This window comes from Pristiophorus japonicus, chromosome 5, assembly GCF_044704955.1.
Source record: "Pristiophorus japonicus isolate sPriJap1 chromosome 5, sPriJap1.hap1, whole genome shotgun sequence".
NCBI classification, from domain to species: Eukaryota; Metazoa; Chordata; class Chondrichthyes; family Pristiophoridae; genus Pristiophorus; species Pristiophorus japonicus.
This window is the reverse complement of record NC_091981.1, coordinates 24001852-24023784: the sequence shown is the minus strand read 5'-3', so window position 1 is coordinate 24023784 and position 21933 is coordinate 24001852. Positions and strand designations below refer to the sequence as shown.

General features: G+C 43.0%; 1 protein-coding gene across 1 annotated transcript in view; it reads left to right on the top strand.

The window, feature by feature from the left end:
• The first annotated feature begins 9569 nt into the window (after positions 1–9569).
• The window catches only part of clptm1l (CLPTM1 like), a 38460-nt gene continuing 26096 nt past the window's right edge, over positions 9570–21933 (top strand). Inside the window, exons 1-3 of the mRNA XM_070880409.1 lie at positions 9570–10013; positions 15334–15434; positions 18929–19118. Of these exons, the coding sequence (XP_070736510.1) occupies positions 9843–10013; positions 15334–15434; positions 18929–19118 (462 nt within the window). The 5' untranslated portion in view covers positions 9570–9842. The remainder of the gene's footprint in view (positions 10014–15333; positions 15435–18928; positions 19119–21933) is intronic.

Below are 21933 nucleotides of genomic sequence, written 5' to 3'. Positions count from 1 at the left end.
CCTGGCAAGAAAGATCAGTCTTCGCTGGGCCAGAACAACGCATCATCTGAAGTAGACAACATATTTAAGATTATGGAGAAAGATGCTACATGCGCTGTTGCAGTGGGTGCGTCTGAAGACAAAACACCCACAGTAGAACGACACGCTATCTCTGGAGCAGTAGATTCAGACATTTGTCAGCATGCTGATGAGTGGAAACCCACAGTGGAAACAAGTGAAAGGGGCCATCAGAGACCATTTGTGGAGACTATTGAGAAGCCTGTAAACGATGCAGTGAAGACTGCTCTGGGAAACGAGTATATTGAGGATACAAACAAAGGACATGAAGAAGAGAGCCCAGCAATGCAGAACGTTAGTGATTCTATAACTTTGATCATGCCCTCGGAGAAATATGAATCTGTGCTATTTTTTGAGGTGGTAGAGTCTGATGTGCCAACTGCAAGTGAAAATGTGATTGAATCCATCAGTGTGTCAGAGAACAAAGAGCTGACAGACATATTTGATTGATAACTTGAGGGGTTTTTTTTACAATTTGAATGAACAAAACCTGGAACAAATATGCACGGGAATTATTTTTTGTTTTGTTTGACTTTTGTAGAATCTTAAATGATAGCACCAGTTTTGCTTTTAACAAAAACAGCAGTTAAGATGCACACGAGAGTTATTTTTTGTTTTATTTAACTTTTGTAGAATCTTAGATTATAGCATCCAAGAACAGCAGTTTAACAAATGGCGAATTTGAGCTTTAGTGTATGATGAGAACATTTTACACAGAAAAACATATGGAAGGCAAAGGCTGGGAATTTTCTCATAGCTGCTCCTGCTCCATGCCATAACTTCGTCGGAAGTGTAACAGAAATCTCGCCACAGAAACTGCATTGTTGACAAAGTTATGGCGGAGGAATGGAAGTAGTTATTGGGACGTTCCGAGCCAAAGTATGAGAGTGTCTGATCCTGTGTGTTGGCTGCATGTCAAAATGATCATTAGTGCATCGTGTTCTATTAAAAGGAAATATTTATTATTCAGTACAAGTTTGGTAGGAACAGAACTATTCAGTCTGGCACCAAATCGGCCCTAGATGTTGAACACAGCTACATCCTTTTAAAGTACCAATGGAAGTTTGGCTTTGTAGCACTACCCATTATTTTTGACCACACTAATAATGTTTATTTTATATACAGCATTAGATAGTCAAAAAGGGATAACATTTTGATTACTCAAGTCTGCATTTTTTACACGGCAGTATGCCAGTGCTTTGGTTAGAAGGATTGTAATTTAAGTTTGCTAAATCCGAGTCTTACATATTTGTCACAATTTGACTGCTGCATCAACGAGCTGCTGCTATCATTGGTACTTTAAAAAATAAACATAGCTGCCAGAGTCAAATTTAACATCCTTTTTGCCTGTTGGCTGATTTGTTTTTTGTGGAATGTTTCTATTCAAATGGTAAATGCTGCTGACATAATCAGGGGGCTGCACCTGTAAAAAAAATACTAAGTCTGAGAGTGTGAGAAAATCGAACCGAGCTTCACAGGCACAGGTCGGTAACCTGCATGCTTCAGTGTCAAGTGCACACAGCAGTGTAGGGCACTTGCTGTCACAAAGTTTCTGCAAGCCTGTTTGTTTTTGAATACAATTAGTATTCACTATCATTTAAATAAAAGGATATTAACACCGTTTTTGACAGATACTTTTTAAAGAAGAACTAATACCCTGTACTGATAGCTATTTGAGCTACAGGGTTATGGATCAAGAGCTGGAAAGTGGGATTCAGCTGGATAGCTCTTTGTCGGCTGGAACGGACACGATGGGCCAAATGGCCTCCTTCTGTGCTGCAAATTTCTATGATTGTGCTGACCAAAGTGCAAGTCAGAAAATACTTATTTTACTCTTTATTATCTATTTATTTTCCGATGATATTTTGAGATTTAATAATTTTCCTCATGCTGAAACAATTGTGCAGGCAAATTGAGAAATGGGACTTATAAAAGTGAGGTGCCCACCATAAATTTTATAGATCCCAGAATGCTTGGGGCAGATAACTTGAATAAGTGAACCTAAATTGATCTACTTGATATTTGATCACTTGATGCTTTAAATGAGTAAGGACTATTTTTTTTTTACTTAAATGGAGTTGGCAATATTCCTGGTGTAACTACCGTGCAAAAGCTTTGTAATGGAGGGGGAAACCATACTCGCCTCACTCATAAGTTGCATTGTCTGCTCGAAGTACCTGGCCGAACAAGGATTTCCATTTGTTCTGATGGCCAGGTAGGAAGTAGTACCAGAGAAAGATTGGATGCTGAGCAAAGAGATGAAAGTTAGCACCCAGACAACTGTAGACTTCAAGTACAGCTTTCTACTCCAAGTCTAGTTGTACCAAGACAAAAGTACATTCCTTTAAATTATTTGGTAAAGCTCTGCTTTTGTACTTGTTAACACCAACTCTCAACCAATGCTACTTGCAACAGATTTAAAAAAAAAATAATTTCTGATGGAGGAAAAATTGCCACGCCTGTTGAAAATTAGCTTCTTGACATATCCAGGGGAGGCGGAAAGTCGTTGTTAATGGAGTGAATGCATTTTCATAAGCACCAGGTCTAAAATGCATTGGGAATAACATTGACAATTGCCATACCAAGCCTTTAGTTTTACTCCACATTTTGCTAAAGTGTGAATTTGGAAAATCTTGTTTCCCAGTGTTCCTGAAGTTTCAGCCTTTGAATGATTTAGAAAGAATGCATGTACAATATAGTATTTGTAAGCTCTGGTTTGAGTTTTTACTCTCCTAAAGTATATTTATGGAGAGCTATTGTTTCTGTTACTAACTGTTCTGCAGTATTTGCATGCCATTTTGTTTTTTTCTGTTGGCTCAATGACTGTGAGAATTGGGATCGATATCAATCATTTAGAAAGTTTTGTGTCCACGAGGTACTAGTGGAAGATGATTATTGCTTTTATTTTCAGAGATGCAACAATAATGCAGTGAGATTTAAACTTGCTGATGCTGTTTTGAAATTTAAAATCGACTGACCACTCAGTCAGCATGATATACTGGAAGGAAAAATCAATGTGTAGATAATTGGCCCATCACAGCATAACAATGAGAAAGAATGGCGATGGTGTAATATCATTAGTAGATATTTATTTAGCAGCTTGTACCAGCCTTAATATGTTGAAATGTGTTGTGTTTTAGAGTTTTCCTTATTTGTTTTTACTGTAGGTGATGTTTATTGATTTTTTTTCTTTTGGGTATAACATTTTTGAAAAGCAAGCAAAAAGAATGTGATGATGTGCTGTTTTATTTCATGATATAATCTGATTATAAATATTTAACTTTCTGCTATTAATGAATAGTGTACTGCTGTAAAAGTTGCCCTTGCACCCCTAATGGCATGTAGTAGTAGCACTCATGCATAAGTCACACACAAGTTCACAGTTCTTAAGACTCTGCATAAAGTTGCAAGTTATAGACCAAATTTTACAATACATGTTATTCAATCAACAATCTGCAAAGCCATTCCTAGTCAAATGTGTTATGATTCCGACCATTGTTAATCTTGTAGAGCAGACTGATTTGTTATTTTGGGCTCCTTGATGTTCTATGATCTTGCATACTGACAGTTCAGCAAGTACTGTGCTACCACATGCATGTTTGTTAACTTCTGGCTATCAAAGTTGTTGCATCCCTGGTGACTTCTGCATTTGTGCAGAAACCATTACCTATTTGCAAACGGCAATTTTAATTTTTTTCGGGACTATAGCTTTAGTACTTCATTGATGAACATTTGGAACAATGCCTGGTTTTGTTACAGTGATATATTGTGTAAACACCTTTTGATAAGGTATTGTAACCATTTGTTTCAATGTGTAACAATAAATAATTTGGTGGAAACTATTGTCTTAAGTATTGTGTTACTCTAAACTTTGACTGTGTACATTACCAAGTTACTCTTCATGTTGTCACCAATGCAATAATTTGTTTCAGTGCAAACAGCCTCTTAGAGCTCCTGATACTACAGTATCTCTCAAATGTCATGCATCGTGCATTTGACCTGACCTCAATGTTCTACCTCGCCACTGGCTAAAAATCAGCCTGTGCAGTTGGTTTGCAGCCGATGAAATCCAGGTTTTACTGTGGGCCTCAGCTCCAAAGTAGGTAGTGGGACATTGGAGACGTAGGGAAAACAGGTTAAGTTTAGAATTTAAAATAAATACATGCAAAATAAAACCTAAAGTAGAAAATATAGGAGCAAGCAGGAACAAAGAAGTGGTAGATTAGAAGAAACATTTTAAAAACTAATTAACACACCAGTTTTGAAGTGTATATAATAATATCTTAACATTACAGTAATAACCATCATTTTGACATCTCTGCAATTACTGTAATGTTTGATTCTTCACTGTCACTGAACTGAAAGATCTATCCATATATTAAAAGTCTTGTGTATGAAGCTTACATCCTGCTCACAAACTTTACTTGTTTACTTTCTGTTGTCCAGACTTTTGAGTAACATTTTCTATGTCATCTAGCCTACCTCAATATGGGTAATGTTTGCCTGAAGCTAAGTTGAAAGTGCTAAGTTGGCTTTCCTGCATAAAAAAAATAGCAACGCTACAGGTGGCAAAAATGTAGTGTCCCATTGGATAGGTAATGGGGCCTATAGTCAGTTTAAAATTATATGTTGGTTAATCCCTGCAATGTGTAGAATGTCAGTACTTTATTGATAGATTGCTATAAGCTCCTGCAAACTTTAGTTTTAATTTAGGTTCTGCACACTGCTCTCATTCACAATGAACCTTAGTCATTTTTTATAATTGCAGTAATCTAGGTCTGATAATGCTCACACCTAAAAGGGCCATGTACATGGAGCTCTCTAGTTGGTTGATTTCAAATGTAAGAAATTGACCTGAAAGTGAAAAAGGGAGCACAGCAACTTTAAATCTCATTGGTGTAAAATTTCCAGAAGAATTAAAGTAAGTGATCCAGTTGCATAAATTTACAAAGCACTAAAAGCTGTCTGCTGGGTAGACGCTGAGGCTGCAGACTTATGGCCATGTTATACTGCAGGTACTACCCACTTTAGCACAATGTGAGCAGGCATAAGTTATACTGATGGCTCTGCACCACTGTTCTTGGAGGTCTGCTCATCATCATCATCATCATAGGCAGTCCCTCAGAATCGAAGAAGACTTGCTTCCACTCTTAAAAATGATTCCTAGGTGGCTGAACAGTCCAATACGAGAACCACAGTCCCTGTCACAGGTGGGACAGGTAGTCATTGAGGGAAGGGGTGGGTGGGACAGGTTTGTCGCACGCTCTTTCCGTTGTCTGCACTTGATTTCTGCATGCTCTCAGCGACGAGACTCAAAGTGCTCGGCGCCCTCCCGGATGTACTTCCTCCACTTAGGGCGGTCTTTGGCCAGGGACTCCCAGGTGTCAATGAGGATGTTGCACTTTTTCAGGGAGGCTTTCAGGGTGTCCCTGTAACGTTTCCTCTGCCCTCCTTTGGCTCGTTTTCCATAAAGGAGTTCCGAGTAGAGCGCTTGCTTTGGGAGTCTTGTGTCTGGCATGTGAGCGATGTGGCCTGCCCAGCAGAGCTGATCGAGTGTGGTCAGTGCTTCAATGCTGGGGATGTTGGCCTGGTCGAGGACGTTAATGTTGGTGCGTCTGTCCTCTCAGGGGATTTGTAGGATCTTGCGGAGGCATCGTTGGTGGTATTTCTCCAGCGACTTGAGGTGTCTACTGTATACAGTCCACGTCTCTGAGCCATACAGGAGGGCTGGTATTACTACAGCTCTGTAGACCATGAGCTTGGTGGCAGTTTTGATGGCCTGGTCTTCAAGCAGGTCTGGAGGTCTGTTAATGTGCAGCCAAATATAGTAACTTTCTAAAGAAAATTGGATAAATACTTTGAAGGAAAAAAAATTCAGGACTATGAGAAAGAGAAGGGGAGTGGGAATAATCGGATAGCTCTACCAAAGAGGCACAGGCACGATGGGCTGAATAGTCTCCTGTGCTGTATCATGATACGATGAAACACACTTAGAATGGGATTTCAAATGGCAACAGTTGCTTGTCATACAGTTGCAGGCCTCTGGCCACTAGGTAGCACTGTTGTGCTTTCTATTCCCACCACCCAAGTTCTGTCCCTCTGTTGACTGGGTAAGAGTTTGTATAACATTAAAGTGCTGAAGTAGCTCAGTGTGAGCTTCTGACCTGAATTTGTTTGAATTAAACTATCGGGTAATTCCCTCTTCACCTTACTTACCAGACCCTCCGCTGCAACACCACCTACTTACATTGCTGCACTGAAAGGGGTACTGAGGTTGAATGATCAGCCATGATCTTATTGATTGGTGGTGCAAGCTCGAAGGGCTGAATGGCCTGCTCCTGCACCTAATTTCTATGTTTCCCATTGCTGGCTCCCACACACACCATCACTATGAGGGTACGGTATAGTATAGTAGTTATGTTACTGGACTATTAATCCAGAGACCTGGAATAATAATCCGGTAGACGTGAGTTCAAATCCCACCACGGCAGCTAAGGGAGTTTAAATTCAATTAATTAAATCATTAATATCAGTATTGGTGGCCATGAAACTATCGGATTGTCGTAAAACCCCAGCTGGTTCATTAATATCCTTCAGGGAACAAAATCTGCCTATATGTGAATCCAAGCCCACCGCGATGTGGTTGACTCATAACTGCCCTCTGAAATGGCCTAGCAAGTCAGTTGTACCAAACCGCTATGACAAAGTCAGCACAGTGGGAGTACCTTCATCACACGGATTGCAGTGGTTCAAGAAGGTGGTTCACCATTACCTTCTCGAGGGCAATTAGGGATGGGCAACAAATGCTGGCCTTGCCAGCGACGCCCACATCCCAGGAACAAATATATATCTAAAAAGACCTGCCTCCTTCCACTGCCTTGCTCCAGTGCTGTGACTCGGCTCTGTCTGAGATATTGCGGCAAGATCCCAAAGGGACCTCCTCTTTTCCCCTTATCCACCCACATCCTTGCGATGGTAGATGCTCAGTCCATTTCTATTCATTTTCTACATTAATTCCTCCCATTCACCACCATAGAATCACAGCAGTCTCCAATGAAATAAAACCGTTAAAAGAGTGAAGAAGGGGAATATCTAAAGTCGCAAGACACTCCTGATCCCAGAATTACAAAGCCCAATCTTCTCGACCATCCCATAAAAAGTTGCCCATTTCCACTCGTTCTATGCGACTTGTTCATAGCTCATCATCTGGCATTCTCAGAAAATAACTTTCATAATCAATATACTTTAAAACCATTACTCTCAACTTTTTTTCTGTGTGCATAAATCTATCTCTTCAACACTCCTCAAATTCACTGTGAGCAAAATCAGAAACATAAAAACATAGAAATTTACAGCGCAGAAGGAGGCCATTCCGGTCCATCGTGTCCGCGCTGGCCGACAAAGAGCCACACGGCCCTTGGTCAGCAGCCCTAAAAGTTACATATAAACCTATTAACAATGACGGAAAGGCAAAGAGCACCCAGCCCAACCAATCCGCCTCACCACAACTGTGACACCCCTTATACGAAAACATTCTAGACTCCACCCCAACCAGAGCCATATGATCTCCTGGGAGAGGCAAAAACCAGATGAAAACCCATGCCAATTTAGGGAGAAAAAAATCTGGGGAAATTCCTCTCCAACCCATCCAGGAGATCACCCTGGCCGCATTCTATCCCCTGCAGTACTTACCATTACATCTGCTCCGTCCAACAAAAGGTCATCCAGTCTAATCCCAATTACCAGCTCTAGGTCCTTAACCCTGCAGGTTGATGCACTTTAAGTGCCCATCCAACCATCTCTTCAAAACATGGGAGATCCACTAGTTTAAAAAAACAAACTCAACCCCAGAGAGTTCCCCGAAATCGCCGGCAGTATAAGGGTTACAGGTATTGTGATAAATGTATTTGTCTTAAGATTGACACAAAGTCAAGATTAGTTTATGGTTGGACTCTTGATAGCTGATAGGCTAGCAGCTTTAAATGGCAAGTCTATTGGCTGCACTAAAAGTTTGGTTCAGCTTATTACTAATGTGCTCATAGCTTTGGCAATGATTCCAAGTGCTTGTGGAACCTTATCCTTCTGTGTTGACATAGTAGAGTTGGTTGCTATGCCTTTCTCTGGGATTCTTGTGGCAGCCTTTTGGGGTGTCAGAGTAACGAATCTACATCCTCAGATAATGCCTCTTTGGATCATCTGTTTTCTGGGTAGGTCCGTCTTAAGTGTTGGTAGGTATACCTGGAGCTGGTTAAAACCTTATTCTCAGGGAAGCTCCTCGTATATTTAAGTTGCACTCTTAAACGTAACTATCTTTGGCTAGTCATGCCCACAAATCTCAGTTTCTGTAAAATCTCTCTACTGCCTTTACAGGAAGCTCTAGGGTCACTTTTTCCACCAGATTTATAATATACCAAAAAACACCATCTTCTACCATTGATTCACAAATAATTGATTTTATCATTAACCAATCCGAGTGACACACACACTGCATGATTTCAGCTCTTTAGATCTCAATCACTTTAAACAGGAATTGTATTGATACCATATAAACTATATACAAAAACATGTTTCAGGTTTACTCCCATAACCTTGCAGTTTTCAATAATAAAGAAATTTAACAAGTCCAGATAAATGTGGCATTTTTTTTAGTCTTTTGACACTAAGCTGTGACCTTAACAACGTAGGTCTACCACTCTGAGGAACGCTTTGTTTTACAGAAGTGTTCATGAGTCTTAGCATTAGGTTTCTCAGAGTTTATCTGGTCTGCTGAAAACTCAATTTTGAGGACATTTTTAAAGTACTTTTTAGGGTATTTTGACTACAGATAGCTTTATTGATCTGGTCCTTGCATGAAGATCCATCTTCCCCATGGCTACAAAGGCAGGTGTTGCTTATTCGAGGAACAGGATTTGATTCATAGACAGAGGTTTTGATGTGACATGACCGCACCTTGTATAGTGCAGTGGAGTTCACTATAGGAAGTGTATGCAATCTAACTGTTTTGTGCTTGTTGAGGGAGGGGGTGGAGGAGGATGCGAGAGGGCGGGGGTGGAGGGAGAGGGAGGGGTAAGAGGGAGAGGGAGGGGTAAGAGGGTGAGGGGGAAGAAGGGAGGAGGGGGGGTGAGGGGGAAGAGGAGGAGGGGAGAGAGGGAGGGATGGATGCGGAGGAGGGAGGGATGGATGCGGGGGAGGGAGGGTGCAGGGGAAGAGGAGGAGGAGAGAGGGAGGGATGGATGTGGGGTAGGAGGGGAGAGAGGGTGAGGGGGAAGAGGAGGAAGGGAGAGAGGGAGGGATGGAGGAGGGGAGGGAGGGTGCGGGGGAAGAGGAGGGGAGAGAGAGGGAGGGATGGATGTGGGGGAGGAGGAGGGGGTGGGGGTGGAGGAGGGAGGGGTAGATGAGAGGGAGGGAGAGATGGAAGGACAGGAGGAGGGAGAGGTGGGGAACTACAATGACCACAATGCAGTGCGGCTGCACGCGGGGGGCTCTGGGAGCAGCGGTCGCGCGGCCAGCCAGCTTCCGGCGGGTTGGTGAGGTTAGATCCGGGCGGGCGGAGTGTGTGCGGGGCTGGGCGCTCGGTGTGTGTCAGTGCGGGGAGAGCGGGGCCGGCGATGCGGGCCCGGGGCTGCAGTGAGCGGCCGGCAGGCCTCTGACCCAGGCCCGGTGCGGCTGTTGCCCTCCACACTCGGTGCTGGCCGGGGGAGAGGCCGGTGCCTGCGGCGCTTTGACCAGCGGCTGTGTGTGTGTGTGTTTAACTCCAATATGTTGCAGATCTGAAGGCTCCCAATATGTTTGGGCTGAAGGCGACCTCTTTCACCACCCTGATTGTCGGGGTTTTTGTCGCCTATGTGTTGCACACGTGCTGGGTGATGTATGGGATCGTGTACACCAAGCCCTGCCCCAACCCCAAGACCAAGAACTGCATCAAGCCTTACCTCGCTGCTAACCCCAGGATCCAGGTCAGTGGCTCGGCTTCTCGGCACTTGCCGGTCTCCAGTATCATCCTATGTGGCAACTGAGTTGATGCCTTCTGTGGTATATATTTAGATCAGCATGTCAACATGATGTGCCTCAAAGTTTTTTAAAGAATGTAGTTTTAACCTGTTTCTTCGCCATTTCTGAGCTGTGTGTATGTATAGTACATATATTGTGTATGTGTGTGTATATATAGTATCTTTAGATCAGCATGTCAACGTGATGTGGCTAAAGTTTTCTAAAGAATGTAGTTTTACCTCTTTCTTTGCCACTCCTGAGCAGTGTGTGTATATATAATATATGTATTTTGTGTGTGTAAATATATAATGTGTATGTATATGTGTGTGTATATAATATATATATAATATAGCATCTTTAGATCAGTTTATCACAATGTGGCTTAAAGTTTTTTAAAGAATGTACTTTTATCTGTTTGCCACTTTTGAGTTGTGTGTATATCGTGTCTTTAGATCAGCATATCAACATGACGTGGCTTAAAGTTTAAAAAAAATGTACCTGTTACTTTGTCAGCTGTTTGGTTGTTAGCTGCACATTTGTTTATTAAGCTGATTTAAATATTATGGGGCAGTGCATCAACTCACTTCAGAAATGTGCAGTTTTACAGTGTGAAGCTTGTGCTGAGTAATGTTCCACTCACAGTCACTCCTCTTGCTGTAGCAACTGCTCCATTGATGTTGTGGAGAGGCAGGTTCACTTTAAAACTACTGTGACTGCAGTTTTAAACCACACTGACTATTTTGCTGAGGATGGTTGCTTCTAGAAAGGTCGGGGAAGGTCTGAACCGTGCATGTTTGAAAATAAAATGATTTTGGGGAGGGTGGGACTGTGGCCAGTGGCCACTTTTTGCAGCTTGTGCCTCAGGTGGAGCTGAAAATCCCCTATTTGATGATGTGTACTGCATTCATCCCATTTAAAAATTTGTAGTTAATGTCGGAGGTCTTGTTGCTGGCAAATTACCAAACTAACCATAGCATATTGAATTGGGTCTGCCAACAGATCCCTGAAGTCATCAGATTTCTCTCATTGGATTTCTGCATTTATTTTTGTATTTGTTGACTTGCTAAAAAGTTGTTGCTGTTGCTGTGTACTAGTAAATGCTTTTTTGAAATGCGGGCACTGTGGTAATGCAGGAAACGTGGCAGCCAATTTGAACACAGCAAGCTCCCACAATCAGCAATGTGATGATGACCAGATAATCTGTTTTTTAGTGATATCCACCTGAGAGAGCAAACAGGGCCTCGTTTACCATCTCATCCGCAAGGCTTGCCCCTCCAGCACTCCCTCAGCACTGCACTGGAGTATCAGCCTAGACTTTTGTGCTCAAGTCTCTGGAGTGGGACTTAAACCCACAACCTTCTCACTCAGGCGCGCGTGCGATCCACTGAGCCATTGATCAGAGTGCAAACGACTAGTTGTGGGCAGTGTAACTCATTTGTTTCTAGTGTTTGAATTATGCAGCCACTCAAACAGCTTATTTTCCAGTACTTGAGATGCATCCTCTATGTTCCATTTTCGAATCGGGTTATTGATACAGGCAAAAGCCCTTCGAATAAGATGTCGTGTAACCTACTTGGGTTAATATTGGCTGTTGTCGGGTTTGTACTGTCTATGGGCCCAAGTTTCCACATGATTTGCGCCTGATTTTTAGGAGCAACTGGTGGAGAACGGACTATCTTAGAATTCGCAATTCTCCACATTTTTTTTTCTGCAGTTCTAGTCAGGTAGAACAGTTCTACTTTGGAACAGAATTTTTTCTTCAAATGGGGGCGTGTCCGGCTACTGACGCCTGATTTGAAAGTTTCCACAGTGAAAATGTACTCTAAACTAAAGTAGAATGGAGCAAGTGAAGATTTTTGTAGAACTGAAAAAACCTGTTCTACACATTAAAAAATCAGGCGCAGGTTACAAATCGGGCGTCCAGAACGAGGTGGGGGGGGGGGGAAGGGAACTCATTAAATTCTACAATAAATCCTTATTTATACTTATACAAATATTATACAAATAAATCCAACCTGAATAAACATTTATAAGCAAAGAAAAGATTAAATAAACCATCTTCCTACTTGTGTGAAAGTGCTTCAGGCACAGAGAATGGTGTAGCAAGCCTCACAAAACGAGGGAGCCGACCGAACGCGGGCGGTGGGGGGGGGAGGGAGCCGACCGAACGCGGGCAGGGGGGGCGGGCGGGCGGGAGGAGGGAGCCGACGAACGCGGGGGGAGGGAGGGAAGGGTGCCGACGAACGTGGGGGGAGGGAAGGGAGCCGACGAACGCGGGGGGGAGGGAAGGGAGCCGACAAACGCGCAGGGGGGGGGGGAGAGGAGGGAAGGGAGCCGCCGAACGCGGAGGGGGGAGGGAAGGGAGCCGATGAACGCGGAGAGGGGAGGGAGCCAGGGAGAGAGCCGACCGAACGCGGGGGGGAATGGAGCCGTTCCAGACGTCTGGCAGGAATAGAAGGCTGCAGGAAGCCTCAGAAATTGAGGAGCCATTTCCCGACGGCAAAAGGGGGAGGTCGTCGGGAACCGACTGCCTCAACTTTCTGAGGCTTCCTGCACCCTTCTCACTGCTACAAGAAGCCTCTGTGCTGATGGCAATGTACTTTTATTAAAAAATTTTAAAAAACTAAACTGCTACAAAGAACTACAAAAATGGCCGAGTGCCAATGTTTTTTTCACACTGAGCATGCGCGAACGCTTCAACGCGCACGCGCAACGTTGCCGGCAGGAAAAAAACTAATTTAAATAGTACCTGCCCCCTCCCACTTACAAAATCGGCGTGAGTGTAGGCTCCGCCCCCCTGCACGCCGCGCCAGGCAGACAAGGAGCTGCAGAACGCTCCAGAATCGCGATTTTTTTTTTTTAGGCGCGAAAAACGGGCGCCCAGCTCGGAGGGCGTCCGTTTTTTTTCTTGTGGAAACTTGGGCCCTATATATGGTGCCTCTTTCCCACGTACATTGCTATAGCTGACCTTGAAATAGTTTGACGCACAACATTACAAAGTTGGTTTTTAAAATGGCAAGGAAATTAAAGCTGAAATCTTCAAATTGTTTGTGTTGATATGTACCTGTTTTTATTGGAACTTGAATAGTTCGTATTTTTTAAAATAAGTTCATATTAGCTCAAACAGTTAATAGGTGACAGCTTTATGTTCCCTTGCCTTGTTAAAAATCAACTTTGTAATGTTGTGTGTTGTCAGCTGCAGGATTGTGCTGGGAAACAGTCGCCCAATTCCATTGAAGCAGGAGCAGTCCAAGTAACAGCACTAAAAATACACCTTTTGTCAAACTAACAGTGCTAAAAAAAACCCAACCCTGACTAAGCTTCCAGAACCACAAAACTCTAAATCATCACAAACCAGCAATTCAGAAATAAAATTGTGAATAGGACCAGGTTGCCTGTTCTATAAGGGCTGGATTGTCAGGATTTAGGAACAGGTTGAACACCCTCCCATATCATCATCCGACCCCAACGCACAGCGTTTACTCCCAACCCCGAGATGTCTGCGCCCCTCTAACTCTGCCTTCTTGAGCATCCCTGATTATAATCGCTCAACCATTGGTGGCCGTGCCTTCTGTTGCCTAGGCCCTAAGCTCTGGAACTCCCTGCCTAAAGCCCTCCACTGCTCTTTCCTCCTTTAAGACGCTCCTTAAAACCCACCTCTTTGGTCATCTGTGCTAATTTCTACTTATGTGGCTCGGTGTCTCATAATACTCATGTGAAGCGCCTTGGGATGTTTCACTACATTAAAGGCGCTATATAAATACAAGTTGTTGTAACCCTCCTCCACAGCAGATAGAATGAGCCTATGACAGAACATTGTGCTTTCTGGGATAATTGTCAGCCTGTAGCTGGGCCGAGATGTGCAGCTGCAACCTGATCAGATCGTCGATGGAATGTGTTCACTTTGATCAGACCACCTTATATTTTCCTCCCAAAACTGACTCCCATCACCCTCTGGCTGAAAAAAGTTATCCTCAACTCCCCTCTAATTCTTCTACCAATTACCTTTAAACCAGGGGGCGTAAATTTAATGTAATTGATAGAAGGATTTGAGGAAAACTTTAGTCACCCAGAGGGCAGTGGGGGTCTGGAACTCACTGCCTTGTAAGGTGGAGGAGGCAGAAACCCTCATAGCATTTTAAAAGTACTTGGATGTGCACTTGAAGTGCCATAACCTACAGGGCTATGGACCGAAAGCTGGGAAGTGGGATTAAGCTGGATAGCTCTTTTTCAGCTGGCAGACACAATGCTGTACTGACCAAACGATGGATATCCTCTCCCTCTCCCTCTCCCTCTCCCTCTCCCTCTCCCTCTCCCTCTCCCTCTCCCTCTCCCTCTCCCTCTCCCTCTCCCTCTCCCTCTCCCTCTCCCTCTCCCTCCCTACTCTGAGCTACGCTAGAGAATGCACTGGGAATGACAATTTTCCCTCCTCGTAGAGATGTACTCTGCTTCCAATCGATGCTTCGGCAAGTTGGTGGTGTGAGGCCTTTGAGCTTGCAATCCACTACTTTCTGGCAACAACAACTTGTATTTATATAGCGCCTTTAACCTAGTAAAACGTCCCAAGGCGCTTCACAGGAGTGTTAAAAGACAGAAAAAAAAAATTGCCACTGAGCCCCAAGAAGAAATTAGGGCAGGTGACCAAAAGCTTGGTCAAAGAGAGAGGTTTTAAGGAGCGTCTTAAAGGAGGAAAGAGGCGGAGAAGTTTAGGCAGGGAGTTCCAGAGCTTAGGGCCTAGGCAGCTACCGATGGTTGAGCGATTATAATCGGGGATGCTTCGGAGGGCAGAATTAGAGGAGCACAGATATCTCTGGAAGGGTTGCGAGGCTGAAGGAGATTAGATATACGGAGGGATTTATAAACGAGGATGAGAATTTTGAAATCGAGGCGTTGCTTACTGGGAGCCAATGTGAGCGGGACTGGGGCTGCCGAATTTTGGATGACCTCAAGTCTACTCCATATGTTTCTCCAGTGAGGTGCGCCACACAAATGAGAAATAGAAATGAGGCTGCATAATTCTTTAATAATCAGATTGTTAGTGGTAGAATTAAAGTACTATTGATTTTGCTGCCAACAGTTGAGACGTTCTTTTAAACGCTGTCATTTTAAGTGTTTTGCACTCGCAAATGTTGCTTGATGTGCCTTTTTTGCATTGCTTGTATCACTGATGTTAACTGACATTTTATTCAATTATTCCTTCAAGAACATGTTCAATTTTGCAGCCTTAAAAAAAGTAATAGTATAATTGTTTTAATAGTTTGCTTGCATTTTGGATTTGTATTTCAGCTGAGCATCTATACTTCGACAAAAAGCAGTGTTAGTGGTGGAGGCAGTCTAAACCTCATGTTGAACATAGAAAACTTTGATGTGAACTCTAAATTTGAGAGGTAACTATTTTCTGCATTTTATTATGTATTTTAGTGTGTTTAGTAACCCATAAGTCTCTTGAATTACAGTGAGTCTTCCACACTAGTCTGTGGGTAGAAGAGTATGTTCATAGTGTGAAGGATGCTGCTCTCTAGTTCAATTCTTCAGTATTTTTTCCAGGATGCAGATGACAGGAAAAATGAATTATTTTTGCCATTAATTCCCAGGTTTCAAACATTGCTTCCTGCTGGTGTGCCACTAAGGAGATATGTACAGTTTTCTACAAATGATGCCCACCTGAATATGAGTAGGGTTCCGGGCCAGTGGTGTGTGTTTGTGGAGGGTGATGTTTTAGAAATTGGAAGGAAGGATGACTAATCCCATGGAAGATTAGTACCCAGGATTTGTGCTTTATGTGATTGCTGTATGCAACCCCCTTTAGTGCTTAATAAGCTGGGTTTGAACCTTTGATTGTAGTTATAAAAATGCTAACTAGCTACATATTAAGATACAACCTACTCTTAATTTGAATTCAGCAACTTTCAATTATCAGTAAATTTTGATTTTTTTTTTAGTACAAAATGCTGCTTTTGTTTTATTTGAGTTACTGGGTAATTCAGATTTTTCACGTAAAAATGGCTTTGAATGATCAGGAGTAGAATAGTTGCTTACTCATTAAGATGGGAATTCTAAATGTAATAATTGGACATAGGCTGAAAAAATGAATGCTTATTTCTGGCTGAACCTTGTAGCTAGAATTTTTCCTGTGGCATATCCTTCTGACATTGAACATTATGCAGCCAACTCCTCTTATTCCAGGGTCATCCTGGAGGGCAAGGACAGCCCAAGCTGTGAGCAGCGAATGGACTCCAAAAATCTAGGCCATCTGCACAGCTGTGTTTACTATAGCTCTCACTTTTCTAAACCGCACTCCCGTGCTCTACATCCTTCCCAATTTCCCCTGCAGCCATCGTCCGATTCTCCAGGATGCCCATATTTGGTCTTTCAGCTTCAGACCATGCAGTGTCTCTTTCTCAGCTTCATACTTGCTGACCTGGCCAACCTCATTTATCCTTCCAGCATTCTTCCCATGTGTTGTAGAACTTTTGTTACTAGCCCTTTGTTAATAATCCCATGCTTGACATTTCTAATCTCACTTATTATCGCTCTGTCTCTAATTTCTCCTTTTCTGTCCAAGCTCCTTGGACACATACTCAAGTTATTGCTACTCATTGAATCTCAAGTTCCAGTTTATGACCAGGCAGCAGTCCTCTGGTCAAAGTCACCAACTTCTCAACTATCTTGACACTGTTGACTATTCCATTCTCCTCAACGGTTTCTCCTCCACACTTTACTACTATAGCACTGCACTTTTTATGATTCTAATCCTGTGTGTACCAATGTAGTTGGTGCAATAGTTTCTTGTCCTATACCCACACAGTCACCTCTGTCCCAGGGCTCCCTGTTTGGTCTGTCCTTATGAATAACTGCAGTTGAACATCCAAATTGAGAGGCGCAAGGCTTATAGTATGATGTGAAAGTGAGGATGAGGATCTTGAAATTGATTCGTTGTAACCTCGGGAGCCAGGGGAACTGAGAGAGAATGGGTGGGGGAGTGATGGGTTTGGGACTTTGTGCATGAGGACTCTCGTGCCTTGGAGTTCTGGATTAACTGGAAGGTAGGGAGGCCAGAAAAGGATGGTGCTTGAGATATTGATCCTCAAGGTGATGAAGGCCACATCGTCCGCATGCCCGATATGCGACTCCCAAAACAAGCACTCTACTTGGAGCTCCGACACGGCAAGCAAGCCCCAGAAGAAACACTTCAAGGACACCCTCAAAGTGCAACATCCCCACCGACACCTGGGAATTCCTGGCCCAAGACCGCTCAAAATGGAGGAGAAGCATCCGGGAAGGTGCCAAACACCTCGAGTCTCTGCGCATGCTCTCCTCTTGCTCCCGGCAAACAGCAGAAGGAGCGCACGATAACCCAGGCACCCCACCCACCCATCCCTTCAACCACTGTCTGCCCCACCTGTGACAGAGGACTGTAGGTCCCGCATTGGACTCTTCAGTCTCCTGAGACCTCATTAGTATGGAAGCCAGTTACCCTTGACTCCGAGGGACTGCCTGAGAAGATGAATGAATGGAGGTGGATTTTGACGGCAAATACAGTGAAGTAAGATCAGAAGCAATTGATGGTGTTGGTGGGAGAAGATCAATTTCTTGTTTACTCTTCAATGCCAGAAATTGGGGTGTGGATTAGACATTTCAACTTGGCTAACTGCATTGAATAGAGTGTGTCATTTGCTAAGTAACTTGTGTTCAATTTGGGTTAGCATGGATGAGGTGTTTGATGACCATTTCATAGATCAGTAGTTTCCTGGCTAATTGTTAAAGATTTGGCACCTTACAGAAGAGCTGCTCAGTGGTGGAAACTCGCCAAGTGAGAGATATCAAGTTGGAGAATTTGTGGATTAACTTTGTCACTAAACCTTTTCATCAAATCTAATGCATTGGATTGGGTCGTGCAATATATACAAGAACACTATTCTTTCACCTCTGACGCCGAGGTTTCCGTCCATCCCAGAACAATTGAAAGTCTTCTCTCTGTCATGATTGTAATGGTGCTATGTTGAGGGCTCAGCTCTATTCCTACTGGATATGAGTCTATAGTAAAAAAAAAACTGTCCTTAAACAGAGCACATACTTCATTAATATGAAAACTGATACCCTAACCCTAAATGCAGTTGTCTCCTGCTCCCTTGGTGAGAATATGTTGTGTCCATCTATTTAGGGCATTCAATTTTGCTAAGATATTTTTTTTTCTCTTGTGAATTATGGATGTCAAGGATAAATATTAATACAGACTGGTTGGGCCAAGTGGACAGTTTCATTGTTGTAAATATTCTTCATTACACAATATCATTCACATTAAAATAATTGCTGCTGTGTGGGAAGAGGCATGTACTTTATGCAAGAACTGTGAGATCTTCATTGTGTTGTGTTCACCTATAATTCTTAAAACCGAGAATTCCTGGTAAAATGAGTGAAACAAGTATTTTCTGGCAAAACGTGTAGCCAGAATGAATGAGCATAGTGTGTTTTAAAGGATTGAGAAATAGAGAAACAGTGATCTGCAGATTGAACCCCATCACAGAACTCAGGAAAACTTGGTTAAACATATTTGTAGTGCGCTGCACGCTTCAGTACTTGTCTGCTTTTATATAGAGTAGTGATAACTGGCTAATGACATACCTGGTAAATGTCCTTTTGAATTCCAGCAATAGCTGTCAAAATTATTGGAGATAATTAGGTAGAATGAGTTTTCATTTGGATTTAGTTTCTAACAATCCCCTGAATTTATTTTGAATTCTACATTCTTTGAAATTCAAACTTGGTTTATCATTTTATTAATGGTTATCGAACAATGCTAGGGTAATATGCATATAATACATAACCATTTCTTCTATGAATCATTCTACCTCTTATACTCTTCTTTATGTTTTTAAAGGGCCGTCAATGTTTCATTACCAAAGAAAACGCGTAGCAATGGGACACTGTACACTCATTTGTTTCTCCATCATGGTGGTCAGCAACCTTGGTATGACAGCAAGCATGTGTATGCCATTGGACATCTTACAACCTACATGATTCCTAAACCCGAGGAAATCAACCTAATTACAGGAGAGACCGACGCCCAAGTACGTGTTGTTTTAAATATGATGGATGGAATTATAAGTAAAATTAGAAAGTAGATTTTCTTTTTTTTGCTGTTTGAAAAATAAATTGAAAACATGTAGCACATTCAGACTGGGCTGCTGTTGATGGAATTGGTAGCAAACTGACACTATAAGCAAGGAAAGCTTCTGTATTCGGAAATGGTGCACTTTGTGAAAAGAGCTGATTTCAGCAAAAGTGATCATTTTTTGATGGTTAATGGGCCGAGCAGCTGAAGCATTCATACCTGCACTGCACAGCGAAGTGGTTTAAATTTCTTATTTCCAATCATTGACGATGATAGTAGCCCTACCACTAGCAAATGGTTGCTGTTTCTGACTTTAAAGCCTGTGTCATTAATAAAATGATTGCAGTGTAATTTTGCATTTCCCAGTTGCTGTGCCAGATAGCCTAATCGGTGCTGCTAATGGTGACTCTTCACCCTGACTTTTGCGAAGATTCTTAATATTTGAAGGTGATGCAAGGCAGTATGGAACCTGCTGCTTTTAAAAGTAAAATCTCATTATATATTGCCTTTGTGGCAGTGCAGTCCCTTTTTGTTTTCTAAACTTTCTTTGCACTCATCGACCAAACTGCCCAGAAGGCTCAGAGAACCTGTGCTGGAGTATTAAGGGGATGCTCAAAAGTATTCTGCTGGCGCATTATTGTGGATGAGTCCGAGGATCTTGCTTTTCTCAACACTAGCAAGACCAGAACCATAAAAATATAAGAAATAGGAGCAGAAGTAGGCCATATGGCCCTTTGAGCCTTTTCTGCCATTCAGTAAGATAATGATCTGATCTTGGCCTCAACTCCACTTTTCTACCTGTTCCCCATAACTGGTGACTCCCCTATAGTTCAGGGATTTGTCTATCTAAGCCATGTCCAGTAGACACCAAGTCGCTGGAGAAATACCACCAACGATGTCTCCGCAAGATCCTATAAATCCCCTGGGAGGACAGACGCACCAACGTTGGCGTCCTCGACCAGGCCAACATCCCCAGCATTGAAGCACTGACCACACTTGATCAGCTCCGCTGGGCAGGCCATATTGTTTGAATGCCAGATACGAGACTCCCAAAGCAAGCGCTCTACTCGGAACTCCTTCACGGCAAACAAGCCAAAGGTGGGCAGAGGAAATGTTACAAGGACACCCTCGAAGCCTCCCTGATAAAGTGCAACATCCCCACCGACACCTTGGAGTCCCTGGCCAAAGACTGCCCTAAGTGGAGGAAGAGCATCTGAGAGGGCGCTGAGCACCTCGAGTCTCGTCGCCGAGAGCATGCAGAAATCAAGTGCAGACAGCAGAAAGAGCGTGCGGCAAACCACTCCCACCCACCCTTTCCCTCAACGACTATCTGTCCCACCTGTGACAGGGACTGTGGTTCCCGTATTGGACTGTTCAGCCACTTAAGGACTCATTTTAAGAGTGGAAGCAAGTCTTCCTCGATTCCGAGGGACTACCTATGATGATGATATTCAATGACCCAGCCTCCACAGCTTTTTGGGATAGAGAATTCCAAAGCTTCACGACCCTCAGAGAGGAAATTCCTCTGTTTTCAATCAAACCACCCTGTTTTGCGCCCACTGAAAATCCTGCATATTATTTCTTGCTAACATTGACTTTCCTGGGAGTCTGCTTGAGCTCAACCCAATGGTACACCGCCTTGGTGTCTTGTTCAACCTTGCGCTGAGTTTTGAGCCCCATATCCATATCACAGGACTGGCCACTTCCATCTTTGAAATGCCTAACTCCGCCCCACTGCAATCTCAGTCCATGCCTTTGTTACGTTGAGACTATATTTTTCCGATGCTCTCTCCACTTTACATAATCTATAACTCCCGGAACTCTTGCTACCTGCACAAATTCCTGGTTATCTCTCACTGGGCTCTAAGTGACTTCCATTCTCAGTGCCCCCATTTTAAAATTCTCATACTTGGCATCAAACTTCTCTATGGCCTGCTTTTCTTCTGCAACATCCTCAACCCCTGCATCCAAGCCCTCACTGCTTTTCCTTCCTTCTGGTCTACTGCACTGTCTCCTTCCCCTCCTCCCTGGGCCCTGCAATCAGGGGAGGAGCCTTTCGCCATCTTGCACCCACAGTCTGGAACTCTATCCCTAAACCCCATTTGTCATGTTACATCTTCAAAAGCCTACTTCAAATTCTTGGCGGCACTTTTGGTCACCACCACTTCTTCCTACTTGGATGTATGACTCGCCTTGGGAAGCTTTGCTGTGTTAAAGGCACTGTATAAATATACGTTGCTATAACAATCTTGGTTCAGTGGGTGATCTTGTGCTCCATATTCAAATTTCTGTGCATGAGGGATTGAATTCTAGATCGCAACACTTATTTGGGAGAATTTGAATCTTGATATTCTGTGAAGAGTTTTTATATATTAAGATTCCAATTTATTGTATAAACCTGGAAGTCTGCTTTAAGTCGTGATATTCCGGTGATCTGTTTCAGAGAACTAACAAACTGGCGATATCTCGGCAGTCTTAATAAGGGTCTACCGTAGCATGGAGTAGGCAATACTCTGTGTTTTGTTGCATAGATATTAAAGTTCAACAGCCTGAAAGTAGAATAGGGCATGGTAGTTAATCCACGAGGATGACTGACTAGGATGTGTGTAGAATTGTTGATGTAGTCTAATGTTGCCACTGGTGTGTTTACCTGGATATTTATCTGAATAACAGATGGTTATTCTGGATTAATCAAATCCCAATGCCCATGCTAACTTATTTTAAAAGTTTCTCCTTTTAGGAGTTTTAAATTCTGTTTTCTGGTTACTCGT